A 22,074-nucleotide genomic window follows, 5' to 3' on the forward strand; every position below is an offset into this window, starting at 1 on the left:
TTGTGCGACAGTATATATGACAGTAGTCTTATGAAAGCTGTTTATATATATATATATAAGATTTTTATGTTTTGTTTTTGGCACGTATAGGTAAGCCACTTAAATGAGAACATAGTAAAAAAAAAAAAAAAAAAACATTGTATCCCAATAGTGCACTACACCCTTATACTATTATAGTAATTAGTACATCTTAATCTTATTAGTGCAGGTATGTTAGGCTAGTGCACATTTTGTGAACCAAAATTCTGATATTTGAGTATACTCAACTTTACACTATATCATAATATACCACATTTGAGTATGTTTTCAGTTATCCTTCGAAAAATCTAACAAAATAATATCATTGCTTACTATTAAACTTTCACAAATGAGAATTGCTACCTTTTAGTGCAGCAATATATATATATGTATCAGATGAGGTAGATGCAGAAGCTTATTTGTTCAAAATTATACAGGTATTTAAATTGAGTTATCAAAAAAACTCAATAACATTTTTTAAAGTGTCCGTCAAATAACATAAAGCAGAGTCATATCGCAAAACCCCTATTATGAAGCTTTTTTTTTTTGCGAAGATTACTTTATTATCACTTATATAAACCGAGTTTATGCAAAGTGACCATGCCAATACATTTCATCCTAGCCTACTTCATATATTTGCATTAATAATTGATGAAATTACTGTAGAAACGATAGTTTCCCACAATATTTACATTACATTACATTACATTTGGCAGACGCTTTTGTCCAAAGCGACTTACAATATTGAAGTGCAAATAATAGAAGAGGTTAAGTACAAAAATAATAGAAGTTAAAAATAAAGCATCTATAGATAGGGCCTTAAGGAGGTCAGAGGGAAATAATGGGATAGAGGAGTAGAGAAGAGGAAGAAGGAGATGAGGTTAGAATTAGTTAGTTTGTTAGAGGTGTTAGGAGAGTAAGTGCTCTTTGAAGAGCTCTGTCTTCAGGAGTTTCTTAAAGATAGTGAGAGATTCTCCTGATCTGGTAGTGGAAGGTAGTTTGTTCCACCATTGGGGAACTCTGTATGAGAACAGTCTGGATTGCTTTGTGTGAGTGTTTATCGTCATATCGCACAGCACTAATGAGTACCGGTACAGAATTGGGACACAGCCTCAGTGCTTTGACTAAAAGTTTGAGTACTGTGTTAAACAGCTGATTTTGAAGCATATAAAAGGTCATAATATAAAATACTCATAATATTGGAGTGATATTTCGGATATTCTCCAGTCATCGAAAAACACACAAAGAAAAAATGTACTTTTATGGTACAAAAACTATTTGAATTTTGAGAAACTTCTGCTTGTTGAGGCTTTAAGCAAATTAAAGTCTCTTCTAATACATTTTTTGAGTTGTAGAATTCAGTGTAAATTGAAAATATATAAAAAATGCAGACAACCAAAGTCAAAGAGCAAAAACGTGACTTTTAATAGACACTTGCCATGTTAAAACAGTTCAACTTCTTTAGCATTGTAAATGTACAGTGGTTTCAGTTCATTCATCTGAATAAATTAATGTGTGAGGGTGAGCCGTGTAGTATCTGAGTTTTTTTTTTTTTATGAAGTCGTGTTACAGAAGATTAGCCAGCAAAACCAAAAAAATAAAATAAAAAAACAGCACAACCTTCTTAGTAGCTAGCTAGCTAGCATTAGCACTTTCCTCAGGGTTAAGCTAACCGGCTAGCTCTAGAACTCCTTTAGTCCTTTAGAAACCTTTAGTTAGCTGTAAATCAGTGCTAAATGAACGAGCTAACTTTCTGGATATCGTTTAAAAAACTTATCTGTGTAAACTGAGGGATACGGAGTTTAGATTTAGCAAACTAAGCTAGCTAACTAGCTAACTCTGAAAAAACTCCAAAGCTCTGAAATGCTGATTCACGCTGGCCGGCTAACTCCGCTAATCCTGTGTGAATGAAATACCCCCTCAGTCGTTTGGTAGCTGTAATATTTCACTGGTACATTAAGCATTAAAAAGCTTCACAGACTGAAGAGCTGTTTACCTTTTATCAGTTATTTGGTTCAGAGAGCCTACCTGACGATGGCGCCGAGTGGAGTTAGCATAAGCTAATGGTGTTTGCAGAAGATACTGGCCGTTCCCTGTGAGGAAACCATCACCAAGCGAAGCTTTATCATTCCCTTTTGTCGTTTTGGCAGCATTATTCACTAAACTAACACTCTGTTAGTTTTTATTCCACCCACATTCACTGTCCTCCCCACATGGATGTTACAAAATGCAGTCTATATATATATATATAAAAAGAAACAACAAAAATACAGTTAAAAATGTACCACAGGTTAAAAACCATAATTGTGACAGAAGCAGCAGCATCTTGTGTTTTGTTTTTGTACCTTTAGCAGAGGGAAGGAAGTGCTGAACATGAAAGTCAGTTAGTCGTAAAAACATTTTTATATATATATATATTAATCCCACACAGAAAAGAAATATAAGGCCATGTATTTCTTTAATTTTTAGATACATTCAGATTAATTTAATCAAATTGTATTTCTTAAAACAGTTGTAATATAATAATAATAATAATAATAATAATAATAATAATAATAAACAATAAACAAACAAAAAAAGATTTGCCCATTTTGACACATTTTGCAAATGTGTAAATAAATAAATTGGTCAATACATTTTGCATATATATTTCTTTTCTGTATGGGAATTATGGTAAATCATGACACTGAAAAATGGAAATAAAAGACACCCTGTGAACATTTAATGAATTTAAAAAATAATCCAGAATATCTTGGAAAATCTTAAAAATTAATCCTGTTAAATGAATGTACAGTACTGTGTAGTGGTGTTTTTAATCATCAGTCATATAAAATAATATTCTAAATAAAATTTGGTATAAAAATACTGCTATTACCAGCTTTTTCATGCATTTTTCTCTTAAAAGTTAAAGAGCTTTGTTTATTGTGTAAAGATTTTTTCTTGATTTGTTAGAAACTCAGCATAGTGGCAGATTTGTTATAGTGGCAGATCTTTAAAATTGACTAAATGTTTCGCTTCAATGTAATGATTATGAATAGGATGCCCCGAATCAAAATAACAAGTGGACATATACTCTTGTACATATACTAATATTGTCACTGATATTGTTAATGTCACTCTAATGTATCTAATATCACCTCACATCTTCAAAATAGCAATTTATTTTATTTTAAATTATTTATCTACCACCCTGAGAAAGAGCCATCAAATTCTCTCTCTGTCTCTGACTCTGGCTGCTGATGCCAAGCAGCATGACTCCGGATTCTAACCGCCTTATCACTCGCCAGATCAATTGAACTTTTCAAAATTCCAAATTTACAAGAGAAGGAAAGACCTTTTGCTGAACTTTTGCTGCACCAAAAGATGCATGCATCAGATTTAGGATCAAATATGAAAATTGGCACGTTCACACAGCCATGAAAAAATCTGATCTGAGCCACATTGAGCAAAAAACTGATTTGATTCACTTCAGCCTGGTATTGTGAACGTAGCCTTAGTCCCCTTTTTTCTTTTAACAGGCATGTTGATTTCTCTCTACAGCTTATTTGCTTTACTTTAAAGTATGAAGGGCTGATTTTGAGGAAATAGATGTTAAATTGGGACGTCCGATTCTTTAAATTCTATGTGGACAGTTTTAATTTGTATTTATTTAAATCTAATACTAGTTTTTTTGTTTTCTGAGCAAATTAGAGACATTTCCACAGTACTGTACATTACATTTCAGCAAATTTTACCTTCATGTTCTTTTATTTCAATAAATTGAATCACAATTAAGGCCAGTTTGTTTCCGTGTCGAATCTACTTCATAGCCTGAGAGCCTGACTGCAGCAACTGTGATTGGTCTGCTGAGCATCACATTCCTGCTTTGCAGATAAACCAATGCACAAGTGTAAACGCTCCCAAACTTTGCAGTGTTGATTTGACACAAAAGCATGAATTACGTTTTTCATGTAGCCTCCTCATCTCACCTTAACCATGTAGCGTCGTCCATGCTCAGCACAAGTATGTATGCTAGTGATTAACAGCAAAATTTTATAGTGTGTGTTCTTGTGACCGTAGTGTGAAGAATGTAGCGTCAGATATTCCTGTAAATCTGACCGAGAAGATCATTAAATATGCTATCTTATAGTCACACTCACCAAAGTGCTGAAATATATCTTCACCATTTTTGCTCACAAACTAAATAAAAGTCTTTTCCCTTGTTGTACCAGACCGGGCTTGAGCAGCTCAATGCCACACTTTCCTAATGCATTTATATAAAAAAAAATAAATAAAAAAAAGACCAGGTAATATGAAACATGTCATAAGGCCATTGATGTTCTTAGAAAGTTAAAGGGCTTATCTGAACTTCAAGTGCAGTAAAAATTCCATTCTATTTCATGAAAAGAAAAAAAAGAAAAAAATCATTACAGTCACCTCACAGATTATTTTTTGTTTGTTTGTTCATGCTGTATAAGGCACCAGGGCTGAAGACCGGGAGAAATCGCTCGTGAGGTTCGTAAAAAGAGAGAAAAAGTAGCATCACTCTGTTCGGACCATGCACAGAATAGATTCAAATACTCTTTTGTAAAAGTTATATAATAATATATATGTATTTATATATATATATATATATATTTATATTTATATATATATGAAAACTCTTATGTACAATTCAAAAGTCTGTTCACTGTTATTATAGCACTCTGTAGTATCGTACAGTATTCCCTACATTATTAGCATGCTTCAAAATGCAAGTCACAGTTCTCAGCGTTGAACCAAGCCTCCCTGAGGAGGATTTAAAACTATGTACAGCTGTAACGCTCGCACTGGGGCGCCGACGCCCCCGCTCAAGCTTCGCCTTCAGACTCCAGGACGTTCCGATTCCCCCTCTGGTTGAGGTAGCGGTTCGCAGTGCAAAGAGGATATAAAAATAATAATGACGACGACGACAACAACAGTAATAACACCAACGCCGCCGTCTCAAAGTCTTAGCCGCGGTGGCGAGGCGCTAGTCGCTGGCCCGCCTCAGGGGGGCGCTCTCGCTCTGGGCGGGTCTGGCTGTGTGCGCATGTCCGTTGGGTAACAGAGTCTTTGTGAGCTCAGACCCGCATTCAGTGTCTGTGTGGGTGGGGGGGAGGGGCGCTGGCTTCGTCGGATGATGGTAGCTTTCGTCCGCTGATGGAGAGCTCGCTGTGCCCGCCTTCTTTACTGAAGATCCTAAAAGCAAAAAGAGAGACGAGACACTTGTTACAAATGTTTGTTCTTTATTTGTTCCCTCCAGATGAATTGTAAATATTGTATATAACACTGTATATTGTATTATAAAAAAAATGTAATATCATTAAAAAAGTACATTTATTTCAGTAAAATGTGAATCTGATTATATATATATATATATATATATAGATTTATTACACAGAGTGATCTATTTTAAGCATTTACTTATTTTATTGTTGAGAAACTGTTGAGAACAATTCATATTTTTTGTCAGTGTGGGCAGTGTGCCAAGTCCTGCTGGAAAATGAAAACTCCTGGTTGTGACTGTACTAGGTTACTAGGGTTATTTAAAAAAACAAATAAATACATAAATAATAATAATAATAATCAATGATGTTCAATTACAATTTTTAGTTCTTACATGGCATATTTCTTAATTACACACATTAAAATATATATATTATTATTAATAAACTCATTCCTGTTACTCAACACATAAAAAGTAACAGGAGTGAGTGCCAGTAACAGCAGTGACGTTTTTTTCGTTATAAATATCAATTATTTAAACATGCAGTCAACCATTTCTTTAAAATCAAGACTTTCTTAAAAGAAAATCAAAGGAATTAGTGGAATTTAAGTAAAGCTGTCCGAGCTTGACTAGTAAATGTTCTGAGTAGTCAAATACATGTGCTATTAAATTTAGAGTTGAAAAAAGATTTTAAAAAAGTTACAACAAGCAAATGGCACCCATTTGACTGAACGGCCCACATATGTTTTTTTTTTATTTGTAAAAAGACAGCACCATTTAAAGTAAAGCACAAGCTCTATTGTTTCCCTTATATTTAAAAAAATAAAAAATAGTAAGCAGACCTCTTTAACCGTACATGCAGCTTTTATATTTAACAAGGTGCAAACATAACATAACCCCCTTTTATGTTTCAGTTTAGGAAAAGTGTAAAATATGAAAATCACTAAGATTCCCTCTGGCAGCTTCTATAATTCAATTATTCATATTAATTCTCAAATTTAAAACTGCAATGTTTGATAATTAGTAATAAATACACACATTTTTATGTTTAATAAGAAATTAAACAGCTTGTATAATTTTCGGTCATTTGGCCCTTATTACTCAGCCACTTGAATTTGCAGATAGACAGAACACTTCACACGTTCATCGTTCATCTCACCCCGAGGCCATGGAATGCTGTATGTGACCACACACACCTTCCTCACACTTCTCAAACCAAGCTGAGCTAATCATTCCATCATATCTGTGGACAGGACAGAACCTGCCTGAAGCTTTCATTAGTTGTTGATGGAAGCAGAACGTTTCTATTGATTTATGAGAAGAGGGTGGTTCCTCATGAATCAGAACCTCATCCAAAGTATGACAGTCGGATATTGGGCAATGAAACGGGCACGGTGCGAACGGTGTGAACTCTAATTGGTCTGTTGTCAGCGCTAGTAGGGAGCAGCAATTGCTGTTTTTTTTTTTTTTTTGTTGCATCATTTAAATAGCCACATTTTTAATTAGCGTGTTACCTATATATAAAATGAATGATTTCATATTACTGATTAATATAATAACAATAAATATATTTTACATGGAGTCAAAATAAATAAATTAATAATAAAAAAATAACTGAATATCATTGAGAAATGTGAAACTCATATTATATAGATGTATTACACACACAGTGATCTATTTTAAGTGATTATCTCTTTTATTGTTGAAGATTATGGCTTACAAACATAAATGATTAAAATTCAGTGTCTTAGAAAATGCCAATTCCTGCTGAAAAATGAAATCCGCATCTCCATAAAAGTTGTCATAACACATGATAAAACACAGTGGATCAACACCAGCAGATGACAGACATGACTCTCCAAACCATCACTGATTGGTGGAAACTTCACACCTTCAGACCTCAAGCAGTTTGGACTGTGCGTCTCTCCACTCTTCCTCCAGACTCTGCTCCCTTGATGTACAAATTAACTGTCAGTGATGGTTTGGAGAGTCATGTCTGTCATCTGCTGGTGTTGATCCACTGTGTTCTATCCAAATTCCAAGGTCAGTGCAGTGTTTTCCCGGAAAATCTTACAGCACTTCATGCTTCCCTCTGCTGACAACTTTTATGGAGGTGCAGATTTCCTTTTCCAGCAGGACTTGGCACACTGCCCACAGTTGGTCTTTTATAATATTCTAATTTTCTAAGACACTGATTTTTGGATTTTCATTGGCTGTAAAACAATCAACAATAAAAGAAATAAAGGCTTAAAAAAGATCACTCTGTGTGTAACGTTTTAGTGATGTTCTAACTGCATAAAGAACAACTATGGCAGCTTTATTTACCTCTTCTGTCGCTCTGTTTCTTCTGTAATGACCTGTCGTGGTTGCTGGGGAAGATGGGCTGGGGGTCTCTCCGGACCCCGTTGGGTGTGCCATTGCAGTGTGTGTCTCCTGTCCTGTGGCTGGTGAAGGTTGAGGGAGGCGGAGACTGCTGGTACTCTGAACCTGAAGGGGGCGCTATTCCGTGGGGGAGGTAGTCTGATGGCTTGGAGTAGGTAGAGCTGTTTTCCATGCAGTCTGTGCAGAGCACCGGAACGTCGAAGCCTCCTGGGGAAAAACGGAAAGAGATATAGCAAAATATATAAGAAAGACTGCTTTTAAATGTACTGTATGTACATTTAATTGTTTGCATTTCATAAGCATATGCTGCACTTTTGTGGAAGACACTTGTTACATTCATTTGTTACACTATTATTTTATACAAAATCAAATAAAGTCTTTAAGTAACGGTTTATGAAATAGATTTTAGATTTTTTTTTTTCTACTGAACGTATACAATTAATATTTTTGCTTGTATTACTGACTGATATAAACTTGTGATAAATATATTTTAAAGTATTTTCTCTCATCTTTTCTGCTGTCCTATATTGTACATGTAGTCAAAATTAATTAATGTCAAAAATAGTATACAAAAAAGTTGCAATAAATAGTATAGCAAATAAATAACAGAAGAAACCATTATTTAGATTTAATTGTTTGCAGTTTATATGCTGCCCTTTTGTGGAAGAATTTTGTTACATTATTTTTGTTACGCTTTTTCTTTTATTTTATACAAAATCAAAGAGAGTCTTGCTAAGTTACTGTTAATAGAATTTACAAACGTTTATAGACTTTTTGCTTTCCCATTATCTACTGAATGTATAAAACTTGGAATTTATTTAAATTAATTTTGAGAATATATTACTGCGATAAAAATATTTGTCATATTGGAAAGTCATTATTTTTATATTATATTTTGGCCATATCGCCTACCTATGGACTGTAGTTTACTTACCATTACTGTCTCTGTATCCAGAGGGCTGGGAGCCCCCGCTGGACTCCACTCGTATACATATGTCCTGCCTCTCTGAGAGTGTCCCCTGCGAGGACAGGTAGCTTGGCACGTCAGGAGGGACAATCGTCTCGTCTGGAGGAAGAAAGATTAAACAAAGAATGATGAAAAGGCAAATGTAAGCAAACAACAAATTAACAACCAATCAGTGTTTGAGGCTCCAGCACGCACCAGTGTTAACGCTGCACTCCTCGCTCTTCCTCCTCGTCTGGTAGATGATGCACACCCACACCAGCGACGTCACGACGATGCTGGTGACCACAGCGATCACAATGATGCCCACCGTGACGGTGCTCGGGCCGGACTGCAGGGTGCAGGGGCCGCTGGGTCTCTGGTACACGCTGAGACTGCAGTGCGCACGCTCTGTGCCCAGAGGGTTCGACATGACGCAGGTGTAGCGCCCGGCGTCCTCCAGGGCGGCGCTGCCGATCACCAGCAGCTGGTTGCCGGGGGTGAAGTGGTGGCGATCACTCGGGCGCAAGGGTTTCTCCCCTCGGAGCCAAGTGATGCGGGGTGGAGGATTCCCCAGAGCTTTACACTGCAGCGCCACCGTCTCTCCCACAACCACGCTGCGGTTCTCCATGCCCTGCGCCAGGTGTGGCGTCTCTGCGGACCATAAGGAAGTGAACTTTAAAAACGTTTGGTCTCAAAGGTGCAGTAAAACAAAAACCTTTTTCCTGGTTTATGACGTACAGTATTTTTTGCACTTTTTTAAATAAGTGTCTATTTTCTGGTCTATTTTCCTGGATTATAAGGCACATCATGCAACACTAGTAAGGAACAGCGGTGTACTGTAATTCTTTTACAGTTTTTTTTTCAAAGTCAAAAGAGCGCTGGATGTTAATCTACACAGATTTCTCTTCTGAAAACAGTTTATTTGGGTGAGTAAAGTGCTTCTCTTTATTTACAGTAAGCATAGATGTCCAGATTTCAACTGAGGCTGGGTGCAGCAGCATTAACAGTAACGACTAACTGCAGGTAGCCTTAATAAATGCTGTCCAACAGCTCTACACTGAGGAACCCTGAGTGTTTTCCGGTAAGCTAGGGCGACATTAGCTAGCCTTTCGTCCCACATAACTTATTTTAACACGGTAAACACATAGGAACAGTCCAATATACTAGAGCTAGTGCTTAGCGGCTAATGCTAATGCTCCAGCTGGGGTTAGCAACAGGCTGAAGACCGTTTATACTCACTGCTGGATGGTCGAAATAGCTAGCGCTTAAACTGTTGTTAAATTCTGTGAATTCTGTGAAACTGACACCAATAAATCCAGAACTTATTTATAAATATTTAATCTTCTTCAGTAACAGAGGCTTTGAAGTATTGTAGAAAATATTCTTGCAATATATTGAGTATCGCAGGATTACAGTATCATGATTATATCTTTTCACTAGGTGCTCTAGAGTTCCATCCTATTGTTTGCCACATTTTTATAGATAAATGGTTTTCTCACAAAATATTTTCCTTTATTTTGTTCCCATAGAAATGAATTGTGGGTGTTTTTGTACCCTTCAGATTACAATTGACCATTGACATGGGGCACCACAGCAACCAATTGGCAATACCCTACTGACAACACACTAGTGGCATCCATCTAGTGTCCACTAATTAATAAGTAACTCTTAAAACAATTTGCTCCTTAAATCAAACTTAAATCAGCTTATCCCTCTGGCACATGTCTGGTATATAATATTTGCTTCGTATTTTATGTTTTTAGTTATTTAATATTTGTCATTAATAAACAACTGTATAAATGTTGCTGAGCAATCACATTCGGCGGTGTTGAGGCAGCAGGTGGAAATGCTCAGGGCTGAGGTTGGTTTTAAGCCGTACATGCAACGTATAAACATTGCTGGGGTTAAAAAAAATTCCCTGTGTTCAGCCTTCAAGGGAAAAAATGAGCCGGAGCAGATAAGTGGGGGGAAAAGCTGAAAATCTCACTTCCTGTGCGTCTATTATTCCTGCAGGTGGCTGAATAAAGCGGCTGTTCTGCAGCTGAGCTCCGGCCTGAGAAAAGCTCTCATATCCCAGTGATTAAGCCCCCATAGCCTCTCAGTGACCCCCTCACTGACCTCTCACCTCTGGCCCCAAACACAGGGCCACAGCTGCACCAAACAGAAAATATAGAAAAACATTCCTCCGTCTTGTGGGTGTTGCACAAATCCCTGCAGCTTTAGATGCTCTCTCTCTTCACTAAACCCAATGGAGCTCCATCATTCCCTCTCAATAACTGATCAGATACTGTTGATTATGGTTCTGGTCTGCCTGAAGGTAGATCCAGATGAGGTACAGGGACAGCAGATATAACAGAGGCCCAAACTAATCAACTACACTGACATGCCAAAAGTCATGGGACATAATACTTCTTCTTCTAGAACTTCAAAACCCAGAACATCAATAAATCCCGAAAGCTGTAGATTCTATAAGCTCTATATCATAAAATCTGTAGATTCTATAAGCTTTATATTATAAAACCTAAAAAATTCTAGGAGCTCTATGTTTCAAAGGTTGTATATTTTAGAAGCTCTGTATTCTCAAAACTATATTTCAAATACTCTAGATCCTAGATCGATATATATTTAAAAATCTATACATTTTAGAAGCTCTATATTCCAAAAGCTGTAGATTTTAGAAGCTCTATATTGTAAAAGCCTTAGATTCTAGAAGCTTTTTGGCAAGCCCTGTATATTCTAAAAACTCTATACTTGAAAATCTGTAGATTCCACAAGCTCTATAATCCAAATGGTGTAGATCCTAGAAGCTCTATATTGCCAAATCTGTAGATTTTAAAAGGTTTAAATTGCCAAATCTGTAGATTTTAGAAGCTCTATATGGCCAAATCTGCAGATTTTAGAAGCTCTATATTGCCAAATCTGTAGATTGTAAAAGCTCTATATTGCCAAATCTATAGATTCTAGAAGCTCTTTATTGCAGAAGCTGTAGATTTCAGAAGCTCTGCTTTTCAAAAGCTGTAGATTTTAAAAGCTCTATATAGCATATTCTAAGTTATAGTCTAAAAATTATATTCCAAAATCTGTACACTCAAAGCTCTACATTGCCAAATCTGTAGATTTTAGAAGTTCTGTATTCTAAAAGCTGTTGTTCTAGAAGCTCTTTATTGTACAAGCTGTAGATTCTAGAAGTGCTATATTGCGCAAGCTGTAGATTCTAGAAGTGCTATATTGCACAAGCTGTAGATTCTAGAAGTGCTATATTGCACAAGCTGTAGATTCTAGAAGTTCTATATTGCAAAAGCTGTAGTTTATAGAAGCTCTATATTGCAAAAGCTGCAGATACTAAAAGTTTATTCCAAAATCTGTACACTCTTGAAGCTCTATATTGTAAAAGCTGTAGATTTTTAAAAGTTCTGCATTCTAAAAGCTCTATATTCTTAAAGCTGTAGATTCTAGAAGCTCTATTTTTAAAATCGAGCTGCCCGTTGCAGTCTTACCCAGTACGGTTAGCGTGACGTTGGCTGAAATCATCCCGGCTGTGTTCTTGGCCGTGCAGCTGTACACGCCCATGTCCTCGGGCTTCACGTCCATGATGAAGAAGACATCATCATCGGGCATCACCTGCATGCGCCGCTCACGGGCAGCTGGGAAGTCCGTTCCACCGTCCTTCTGCCACGCCACCTGAGGGGTAGGGTGACCCGTAGCCGCGCACTCCAGGCGAGCCTTGGTGCCAGCCCGGATGGTGATGTCCCGGGGTGTCTTCACGAAGGACGGCAGGACTAAAGAACGACGGAAATGCAGAGAATTAGACACGGTCCACTTTATTCCCCCTGAAACTAACAGCATAAAAACACCAAACTAGACTGATCAGAAGCCGAACAGAGCAGCTATTCACAGCTGTGGCTAACTTAATTTAGTCTGGGAAACGGGTCAGCAGCCATGAAACCGCCAGAGATAAATAATGTGAAAAAAGTGTTTGAAGGCCATCAATTTGCATTTGCTGGACAAACAGACAGAGCACTAACAGTGGGTCAGTGTGGGCACTGCCAAATCAAAACACTGCTAAATCAATTTGTTCCAAATTCCGTAAGTGTGAGGAGAGACTGGTCAGGAGAGAGAGAGAGAGGGGTAATGGACACTAATCACATTTCTGCTGTGAAGCTGAGCAGGGCTGCCTTTTCTCTTTTCTCCTCGATCTAGCATATTATGTCCGGGACAATACAGAACTTTGCATATGGACAAATAGGTCCCATAATTGCTTACTTTTTCAAAGGGAACTTATTTTGAATCTTTTACATGTTAAAAGTACTGTTATTATTAATTATTTAATTTTATGCATTTTAAAAAAATAGTTTTAGCTTCAGTTTAGTTTTCCTTTTTTATCTTTTCACCCCTTTTCTCAGATTTGTATTCGTAGACCTATTTAAATGAAATAAATAAAATAAATAAAAAGAAAAATTAAGAAGGATATGTAAACATTTTATCAATATATATTAATTATGCGTAATTTTCTCCTTTTTTTCGCGTTTTTTTAATCTAACATTTATTAAAAATGGTTTTTATTCTTTTTTAAGCCCCTGTTTATTGTAATATTTAACTGCTTGGCTGCATTAAAAATGCAGGGTCATTTGTACTATTTTGTACTAAAACTAATAGAAATGGTAATTAAAAGAAAGAAAAAAAAAAACGGTTCCTTACTGGAACTGTATTAGGTGTTTAATAAATCTAACCACAAATAATACTAGAATTAATAAAAACTTACTAAAACTAAGCACTAATATAAAAAATTAACCTAATAAAAACTAGCAAACAGACACTAAAAACAAATTAAAACTAACTGATTTGGAGGGAAAAACGTGAAAAGAAACTAAAATTAAACTACTAAAATTCAAAACTATTATAACTTTAATAAAAATGGGTCAGTTTTCTAGACAGGGATTAAGCCTAGCCAAAGACTATATTTTCCTTTCAATTAAAAATCTCTATTCAGAATGCTGAGAAGTCCAAGATTAGGCTTAATCCCTTTCTGCCCCTTATATGTCCAAATGTTGGTGGAGAAATGCTTCAAAATCCAGTAGAAAGATTTACCTGGACAGTTGAAACAGTTACTCCAACAAAAGCATCAGATTTATGTATTTATTTGTGGAACAGAAACCTACCGCTCACACTGAGACGGGCCTTGTTGGAGTAGGTGGAGCCGAAGTGGTTGGAGATGACGCACTGGTAACGTCCCTCGTGGTCGAAGGTGATGTCCCGGAGGTGGAGGACAGTAGTGTACTCCATCACTCCTCCGCCACTGGAGCGCACGTGGGCGAAGTTCTCCACCTCCGCCTGCCGCAGGGGCTCCTGGTCCTTCCTCCAGGTGAAGGTCATGGGGGAGCTGCTGCTGCTGGCCGCTGTGCAGGTCAGCCGGACGTCCTTCCCCACCACGCCCGCCGTCTGCACCGGGTGCACCGTGATCTGGGGCTTGGGCAGGTCGTCTACAGGAAATACAATTTTCTCTCATTAAAATATAATATAATATATTATTGAAAAAAAAAAGTTTAATTTAAAATGTTCCACAGCTGTAATCCACCTCCTGCTCTGGAAGCTACAGGCTAAAACAACACGTCAAGGTGCCAAAACATTATGACCACCCAGAGATGAGCAAGCATTGTTGATTATCTTGTAAAAAAGGATTCATGCCATACACAACTCAATATTCTAAACCTGTATCATAAACAGATCTATATTCTAAAAGCTCTTTATTCTAAAAGCTCTATTTTCTAAACCTGTATCATAAAAAGCAATATATTCTAAAAGCTCTATATTCTAAACCCGCATCATAAAAAGCTCTATATTCTAAACCTGTATCATAAAAAAGCTCTATATTCTAAAACTCTATATTCTAGGCATGTATAATAAAAAAACTCTATATTGTAAAAGCTCTATATTCTAAACACGCATCATAAAAAACTCTATATTCTAAGCATGCATCATAAAAAAACTCTATATTCTTAAAAGCTCTGTATTCTAAAAGCTCTACATTCTAAATATGTATAATAAAAAAGCTCTATATTCTGAAAGCTCTATATTTAAACATGTATAATAAAAAGCTCTTCATTCTAAAAGCTCTATATTCTACAAGCTCTATATTCTAGAAGCTCTATATTCTAAACTAGTATAATAAAAAGCTCTATATTCTAAATCTGAATCATAAAAAGCTTTATATTCTAAACCTGCATCATAAAAAGCTCTATATTCTAAAAGCTCTATATTCTTAACCTTTACCATAAAAAAGCTCTATATTCTAAAGGCTCTTTATTCTAAACCTGTACCATAAAAAAGCTCTATATTCTAAACTCGTATCATAAAAAGCTCTATATTCTAAATCTGTATCTTAAAAAAAGCTCTATATTCTAAAGGCTCTAAATTCTAAATCTGTACCATAAAAAGCTCTATATTCTAAAGGCTCTATATTCTAAACCTGTACCAAAAAAAAGCTCTTTATTCTAAACTTGTATCATAAAGCTCTATATTCTAAAAGCTCTGTGAAATATATTTAGTTTCCTAAACTCGTGAGTGTCCAGCTTACCACACACAAAGCTCTGCGCTGGAACCTGGAAGATGCTGGTGCCCTTCAGGCTCTCAGGGTGAGCGCATGTGGCCTGAACTTCCGCCTGCAGGCCACGGTTCACCACCCACTCCGGAAACCAGTGGAGCTGACAATCACACAGGAAGCTATCGCTCAGGATTTCACTAGAGAAAAGATAGAAAATAAACATAACGGTTCAATTTTGCAAGACATTTATAACCCTATTTTGTCAAAGTCTTAAAAAATATAATTTTTATAGTTTGAGTGTGAGAAAGAAACTGAAACATGTATATTGGAATTGATGTTAGAAATCATCAGCTGATATGGTTCCCAGTGTTAATTGGTGGCTATGCTCTTTTATCCATTATTAAAAACAGTATTACTATAGCTGTAATGAGACTTACAGGCTGCGCAGGTTCTTCATCTTGCTGAAGGCCTCTGGTAGAATAGAGCGAATGGAGTTTTCTCCCAGGTTCCTGTTCAGAGATCAAAAAAGACCCTTCAGATTGGATGAGGAGGACATGGTAAGGTTCCCAAACCACAGAACCCTAACCTACCTGATATACACACACACAAATTCTCTCTCTCTCGCCTTCTCTAATACACACAAGTTATTTCCACACTATATTAACAGAGACTTTGCGTAATTAAGTCTAAACAACAATTTATATTCTAACATGCATTTCCATGGCTCTATATTATAGCTAGGGCTGTGCCATATCATATTGTATGCAAAAGTTAATTTTCATTTTGTTGCAGTAGTATTTTCTTAAAATATATATATTTTTAACAGCTTCAAATTCTTCTACCTGTATTCTTAAGGGTTAACATTCTAAAACTGTATATTCTAAAGCCTGAATTACAAAAACCTCCACATTACCTTAGCTCTTTACATTCTGAAAGCTTTATTTTCTAAAAGCTCCATTTTATAGAAGCTCTATATTGTAGAAACTCTATTTTATAAGCTTTATATTCTAACATATCTATTTTCTTATACTCATTCCAAAACTTATCCTAAAAACGCTACATTCTAAAAGCTCTACATTCTAAAAAATCTGTTCTAAAAATGATCTATTTAAAAATCTCTATAGTCTTTTCTCTATAGTCTTTTCTCTGAAGCTGCTCTTCCAACACACCCAGTGCTCAGTACAGCGTGTCTATAAATTCCATTTCTTTGACTAAACGGCCCACATGCTCAGTAACTGCTGGTCCTGCAGTGGAACAGGCTGGAGTTGAGTCTGGCTGGAGCAGGCCTCGGAGCAGCTGGCTGAGCAAGCGGCCTCACTCTTCTAGTTTTACAAAGACGCTATTAAATTGCTAGCAGCCCTCTGAAGCATCTGCTTTTGGCAGAAATGCGAGGGACTGCACTGCATTGTGGGATACTCACAGGTGCTCCAGGCCTTCCAGGCCCAAGAAGGCTCTCTTGGCCACCGACTTGATCCTGTTTCCAAACAGCGTTCTGCCATTTTCCAAACACGGGGACGACAACGCCGTACAGAGAACATGGAGAAGGACAGAATAAAAAAAGAAGAAGAAAGAAGAAGAAAGTTAGATAAATAACAAATACATTAAATTTAATCAAATAATGCAATACAATTTAATAAGTAATATAATGAAAGAATATAATCAATAAAATACAGCATGTGGAAAATATGGAAAAGTGTAAAATTACAAAAAATAAGTTATATATAATTTGTTATATATATATATATATATATATATATACATTCTAAAAGCTCTGTATTCTAGAAATTCTATATATAACTCTCTATACCGCGCTTGAATACTAAAAACGTTGTATACTAAACATTTTTACTGCTCTATATTACAACTTTTCGTCGCATTCTAAAATCTCTGTATTCTGAAAGCGCCATACTCTAAAAGCGCCATACTCTAAAAGCCCCATATTTTAAAAGCCCCATATTTTAAAAGCCCCATATTTTAAAAGCGCCATATTCTGAAAGCGCCATATTTTAAAAGCGCCATATTCTGAAAGCTCCATATTCTGAAAGCACCATATTCTAAAAGCCCCATATTTTAAAAGCGCCATATTCTGAAAGCGCCATATTTTAAAAGCGCCATATTCTGAAAGCTCCATATTCTGAAAGCACCATATTCTAAAAGCTCTATATTCTGAAAGCTCCATATTCTAAAAGCGCCATATTTTAAAAGTGCTATATTCTAAAAGTGCCATATTCTAAAAGCTCCATATTCTAAAAGCGCCATATTCTAAAAGCTCCATATTTTAAAAGAGCCATATTTTAAAAGCTCCATATTTTAAAAGCTCCATATTCTAAAAGCGCCATATTTTAAAAGCTTCATATTCTAAAAGCGTCATATTCTAAAAGCGCCATATATTAAAAGCTCCGTATACTAAAAACTCTGTATACTAAAAACTCCATATTCTAATAGCCTGCATTCTAAAAACTCTATATGTTCAAACTTATATTCTAGAAGCTCTGTATTCTAACAGTTCTATTTTTAAGATCTAGAAATATATATAATTTTTTTATGCAAATACAGTATAATGGAGTGGAGAAAGGGGGAAGGCACAGAGAAGAGAGGGAGAGAGGGAGTGAGGGAGAAAGTAGAATTAGTGAGGCTGAATCTGGTAAGGGATGGAGGGGTGGGAGGTTGGGAAGTATTGGAAATTTGAACTGTGTAGAGATTAGTACGAGGCCGAGGGATGGGGGATGGCCCTTCAAAGCGCACTTTTATCTTTATTAGAATTTTAGCGGCGATGACAGGGCGGGGCCCGAGTGCATGAAAGGGGGCTTCAGTGAGGGGACGAGGCCTCGCAGCTTGTAGAGTAATAAACAGCGGCCTTGTCATGGGCTGCGGTTCAAACGCAGAACAAGATGCTTGAACCCTTCTAGGGGGCTAATCCCACTCGTTCTTCAAAAGCTGCCCCTGAGACATGCACACACACACACACACACACACACACAGCTCCTGACTCAGAGATGTGACCTCTGTAATGGAAGATTTCAGTCCCCCACATGAATACAAGTCAAAGTTAAACCCACCAGAGCTGAGCTCCTGACTCGAGGAAAAGCATGCTAAAGTGAAAATCTTAAAAACTAAGGAGAGGAAAAAAATAAAAGCATTAACGACAGTAAAAATTGCTGTTTAAAAGTGTTTTTAAACTTGAAGCTATTCATTAACAAGTCCTATTATCCTGCTATACAAGAAAATACTATTCTTAAAGGGTTGTGGAGGAAATATAAAGAAATATCTAAAAATCTTCATGTTGTCCTACATGCATTAGTTTTAGCACAGTACAATATATGAATCTTACAAAACAGTATTCAATAAAATAAATCATTTTAAAATGGGGTTAAAAGTTTCAATTTCCCTTACAGGGTAAAAATGTAATACCTGTATATTATTATTATACGTCCATTTTCATGGGCTTGTATTGATCTTCTTCATCACAAACATTAACAAGTGTTTTTTATTTATTTATTTATATACGCCTGAAAATAATATTTTACCAAATTGAAAACCTCTGGAATATAATCAAGAGGAAGATGGATGATCACAAGCCATCAAACCAAACTGAACTGCTTGAATTTTTGCACCAGGAGTAAATAGCATGAAGTAATCCAAAGGCAGTGTGTAAGACTGGTGGAGGAGAACATGATGCAATGATGCATGAAAACTGTGATTAAAAAACAGGGTTATTCCACCAAATATTGATTTCTGAACTCTTAAAACTTTATGAATATGAACTTGTTTTCTTTGTTTTTTAAATATTTGAGGTCTGAAAGCTGAAAGCATTTTTTTTATTATTTCAGACATTTCACATTTTCTGCAAATAAATGCTCTAATAAATGCTTTATTTGGAATTTGGGAGAAATGTTGATTTTACAAAAACAAATACTGGTTAAAAGCAAAATCAGATAAACTGATTTTTAGTCCAGACCATGATTTGTTTCCCCTTTCACACCTGTTACTTTAGTTCGGATCTAAACTGAAAACACTGAAACAAGGTCAAGACCAAACAAGGTACCGGTAGGTGTGAAAGCACTCTAAATCGGTGAAAAATCAGCTCTGTGAAAGACTGTATGACGAGAAATTGACGATGAGCATTTTCCCCAATGGAAAATGAATAAATAAACGACAGGATTAACTGCGGGGGTCTTAGGGGCAGTGACGTGCTCAGCGGCTAATGCTAATGCTACACACTTCCAGCTCATCATCCACTCCAGCCTATGGGAACGAATGTCCAAATGCACAAGGCAGGCGGAGTTCTCTTTGATGTCGTTTTCTCTGGAGCTCTCTCTCTCTCTTTTTCCCTCGTTCCCAGGCCAGGGCAGCGGGCCGTCCAGCAGAGAACACTGCTTCTGCTGGGACCCTGCCAGAGCTCCGCATCACCGGACCACCGCTTCCACCCAGCGGCCGGGAAAAAAGGAGAGGGGTGGGAGGGGGTTAGATGTGCCCCGACGCCCCTTTGCCCTCCCATTTCACGCCCTCTCGGGATTAGACAACAGAACCGCAGGGCAGGAGCATCACCTCGGATCCTCAGAACCTCCTGAACACAAGAGTTCTGCATAAAGAGCTCAGGCAGATCTCAGACTCAACCCGGCTCAAACACTTTGATCCAAATCTCAGAAAGAAAAGAGAGAGAGAGAGAGAGAGAGAGAGAGAGAGAGAGGGCACAGGACCACTCGCACTGTACACAACAGACACCTGCAGTATCTAATGCACTAATCTCACACATCTAATTCCTCTGAGCAACAGAACACCAAAAAAGAAAGAAGAAAAGGTTGATAAAAGTAGAAAAAAAAGAGTAAGCGAGAGTGAAGTATGAATGACAGAAATAAGGAGGAGGAGACAACTATCAATAGGGGTGGAAATAATAGTGCATCTCACAACACAAATTTTCTCTATGGCTACGTTCACATTACCAGGCAGAAGTGACTCAAATCAGATTTTTTGCTCAATGTGGCTCAGATCAGATTTTTTCATGGCTGTGTGAACGTGCCAAATCCGTTTTTTTTTTTCTCTTCTTCTTCAAATCAGATTTGAGTCGCTTTCATACATGGTCCTAAATCAGATAGGTATCCGATCCATGGACATGTGACATGAATGTGAACGGTCAAATCTGAATTCATGGAACTTTTTTTTAATGCTTTTCCGCATTACTGCTTTTTTTACTGCAAAAAAAAAAAAAAAAAAAGCAAAAGCAAAAGGCCTGGCCTTTTTTCTTCTCCTCGACCTGAGCATGAACTTCAGACCAGCTGTTTACTGTTTCTCTCCACTCCAGCAAAAGCAAAGATGCTCCACATATGAGCTGCTAACTCATCCATTTCCCTTTATTTCCTTAAAGCTACAAGTCGTCTCTAAAATGTGACATTTTTTGCTGGTGGTGAAGAAGGAGACGTTTATACTCGTATTAATGTAAACATGTGCGAAGTTTTAGATTCAGGGACAGATTCGTTCACATTACACACAGATACAGATCACTTACATTTGTGTATGTGAACCATCAAGATAGCCAAATCTGATCTGAGCAAAAAATCTGATTTGAGCAATGTGGCTTGTAATGTTAATGTAGTCTATAATCCTTTACGGCATCTGTGAAAATTAAACTGAAGAAGATAAAATACTGCTAAACAAGCAAATACCAGGAATTATGGATTTATTAGTGTCAGTTTTGACAGAATTTGCCAACTAATATTCATCACCACAGCTTTACTCTATTCGTTTGATTAGGGCCACAGTAACTTTAGTAAGTCAAATTGGGAGAGTTAAAAAAAAAGTATTAGAGAGTTTAAAGCACCTATGTTTTAATAATAATATACATATTTGACCCCACGTATGTTGGCTCAATGCATAGTGAAATGCCTTGTGATTCCCACCCCAAGCAAAGACCCCTCATCAGACACTTTTTGCTCAGGTAGAGAGAGTGAGATAGAGGGATGATGGAGAAAAAAAAAATACACTCACAGCTTCCTAAGGCTGTCCAGCCCTGCAAAGGCTCCATTGGTGTCCTCAATTGTTCCAGAAATGTCATTGTGGTCCAGCTCCCTGTGGAGAGAGAGAGAGAGAGAGAGAGAGAGAGAGAGAGAGTTAGTTAAGGGAGAACAGTGATGGCTCTGGCTCAAGTACACAAACAGGTTTCAAATACCTTGTCAGGATCTATATGTACCAATAAGCCACCTCAACTCTCCCCCAACTCCCAAACTCATCCCAAAAGTAATGGATGGAGCACCATCATCATTCCAGAAAACCCTGTTTCATTCTCTGCTCTAAAGCAGAAATCAACGCTGGGGGGCTTTATACCACTCAAGCCCATGGCCCATGGCTAAAAAAAAAAAAATAAATAAAAAATAAACTGCATTGGATGATAATCTACGTCAATTTTCCTCCTGAAAACTGTTGATTTGGGTGAGTAAAGTGATTGTTTATTTACTATAAGCTTAGATAAAAAAAAAAAATCAACCCCGTGGTTAGCAGTGCTTAGCACTAAGCGCTAGTAAATGCTGCCTGACAGTGCTACACTGAGGAAACCTGAGTGTTCCTGTAAACCAGGGCAATATCAGCGAGCGATTCATTCCACGTAGCTTGTTTTAACATGATTAAAAAGCAGACTTCAGTCTAATATACTCACCTCTGAATGGCGAAAGAGCTAGTGCTGCGGTTAGCGGCTAATGCTAATACTGCTCCAGCCTTGGTGCTGGAGAAACTTCACTAAAATTCATTTAAAACGCTGTACTTCAGCAGAGATGCTTTACTGCTCCTTACAACCTGACTGTTAGATTTCATACATAAGGGGCACTGGATTATTTTCTGGAAAATTGATGGATTGCAAGTGCGCCTTTCAGTGCGAAAAAATATGGTGGCACTTCCTTTTTTCAGGGTATGTTGTACGAAAGACTTGTGGATTTGGGTCAACAAGCAATGGATGCAGCTTAGAACGCA

The 22,074-nt window shown here is 37.0% G+C and overlaps 2 protein-coding genes across 4 annotated transcripts in view; one reads left to right on the plus strand and one right to left on the minus strand.

Annotated features, from left to right (window-relative positions):
• The window catches only part of LOC103029679 (solute carrier family 2, facilitated glucose transporter member 9-like), a 1,095,244-nt gene that overhangs the window by 705,841 nt on the left and 367,329 nt on the right, over positions 1 to 22,074 (plus strand). The gene's annotated exons all lie outside the window — the stretch shown is intronic.
• lrig1 (leucine-rich repeats and immunoglobulin-like domains 1) overlaps positions 1,420 to 22,074 on the minus strand; it is a 72,040-nt gene continuing 51,385 nt past the window's right edge. The window contains exons 9-18 of the mRNA XM_022682371.2: positions 21,100 to 21,180; positions 16,535 to 16,606; positions 15,552 to 15,623; positions 15,148 to 15,311; positions 13,733 to 14,053; positions 12,071 to 12,352; positions 8,790 to 9,224; positions 8,562 to 8,693; positions 7,571 to 7,834; positions 1,420 to 5,217 (exon numbers count right to left, since the gene is read on the minus strand). Coding sequence (XP_022538092.2) covers positions 5,009 to 5,217; positions 7,571 to 7,834; positions 8,562 to 8,693; positions 8,790 to 9,224; positions 12,071 to 12,352; positions 13,733 to 14,053; positions 15,148 to 15,311; positions 15,552 to 15,623; positions 16,535 to 16,606; positions 21,100 to 21,180 — 2,032 coding nt within the window. The 3' untranslated portion in view covers positions 1,420 to 5,008. The remainder of the gene's footprint in view (positions 5,218 to 7,570; positions 7,835 to 8,561; positions 8,694 to 8,789; positions 9,225 to 12,070; positions 12,353 to 13,732; positions 14,054 to 15,147; positions 15,312 to 15,551; positions 15,624 to 16,534; positions 16,607 to 21,099; positions 21,181 to 22,074) is intronic.

Source organism: Astyanax mexicanus, chromosome 24 (genome assembly GCF_023375975.1).
Source record: "Astyanax mexicanus isolate ESR-SI-001 chromosome 24, AstMex3_surface, whole genome shotgun sequence".
Classification (NCBI taxonomy): Eukaryota; Metazoa; Chordata; class Actinopteri; order Characiformes; family Acestrorhamphidae; genus Astyanax; species Astyanax mexicanus.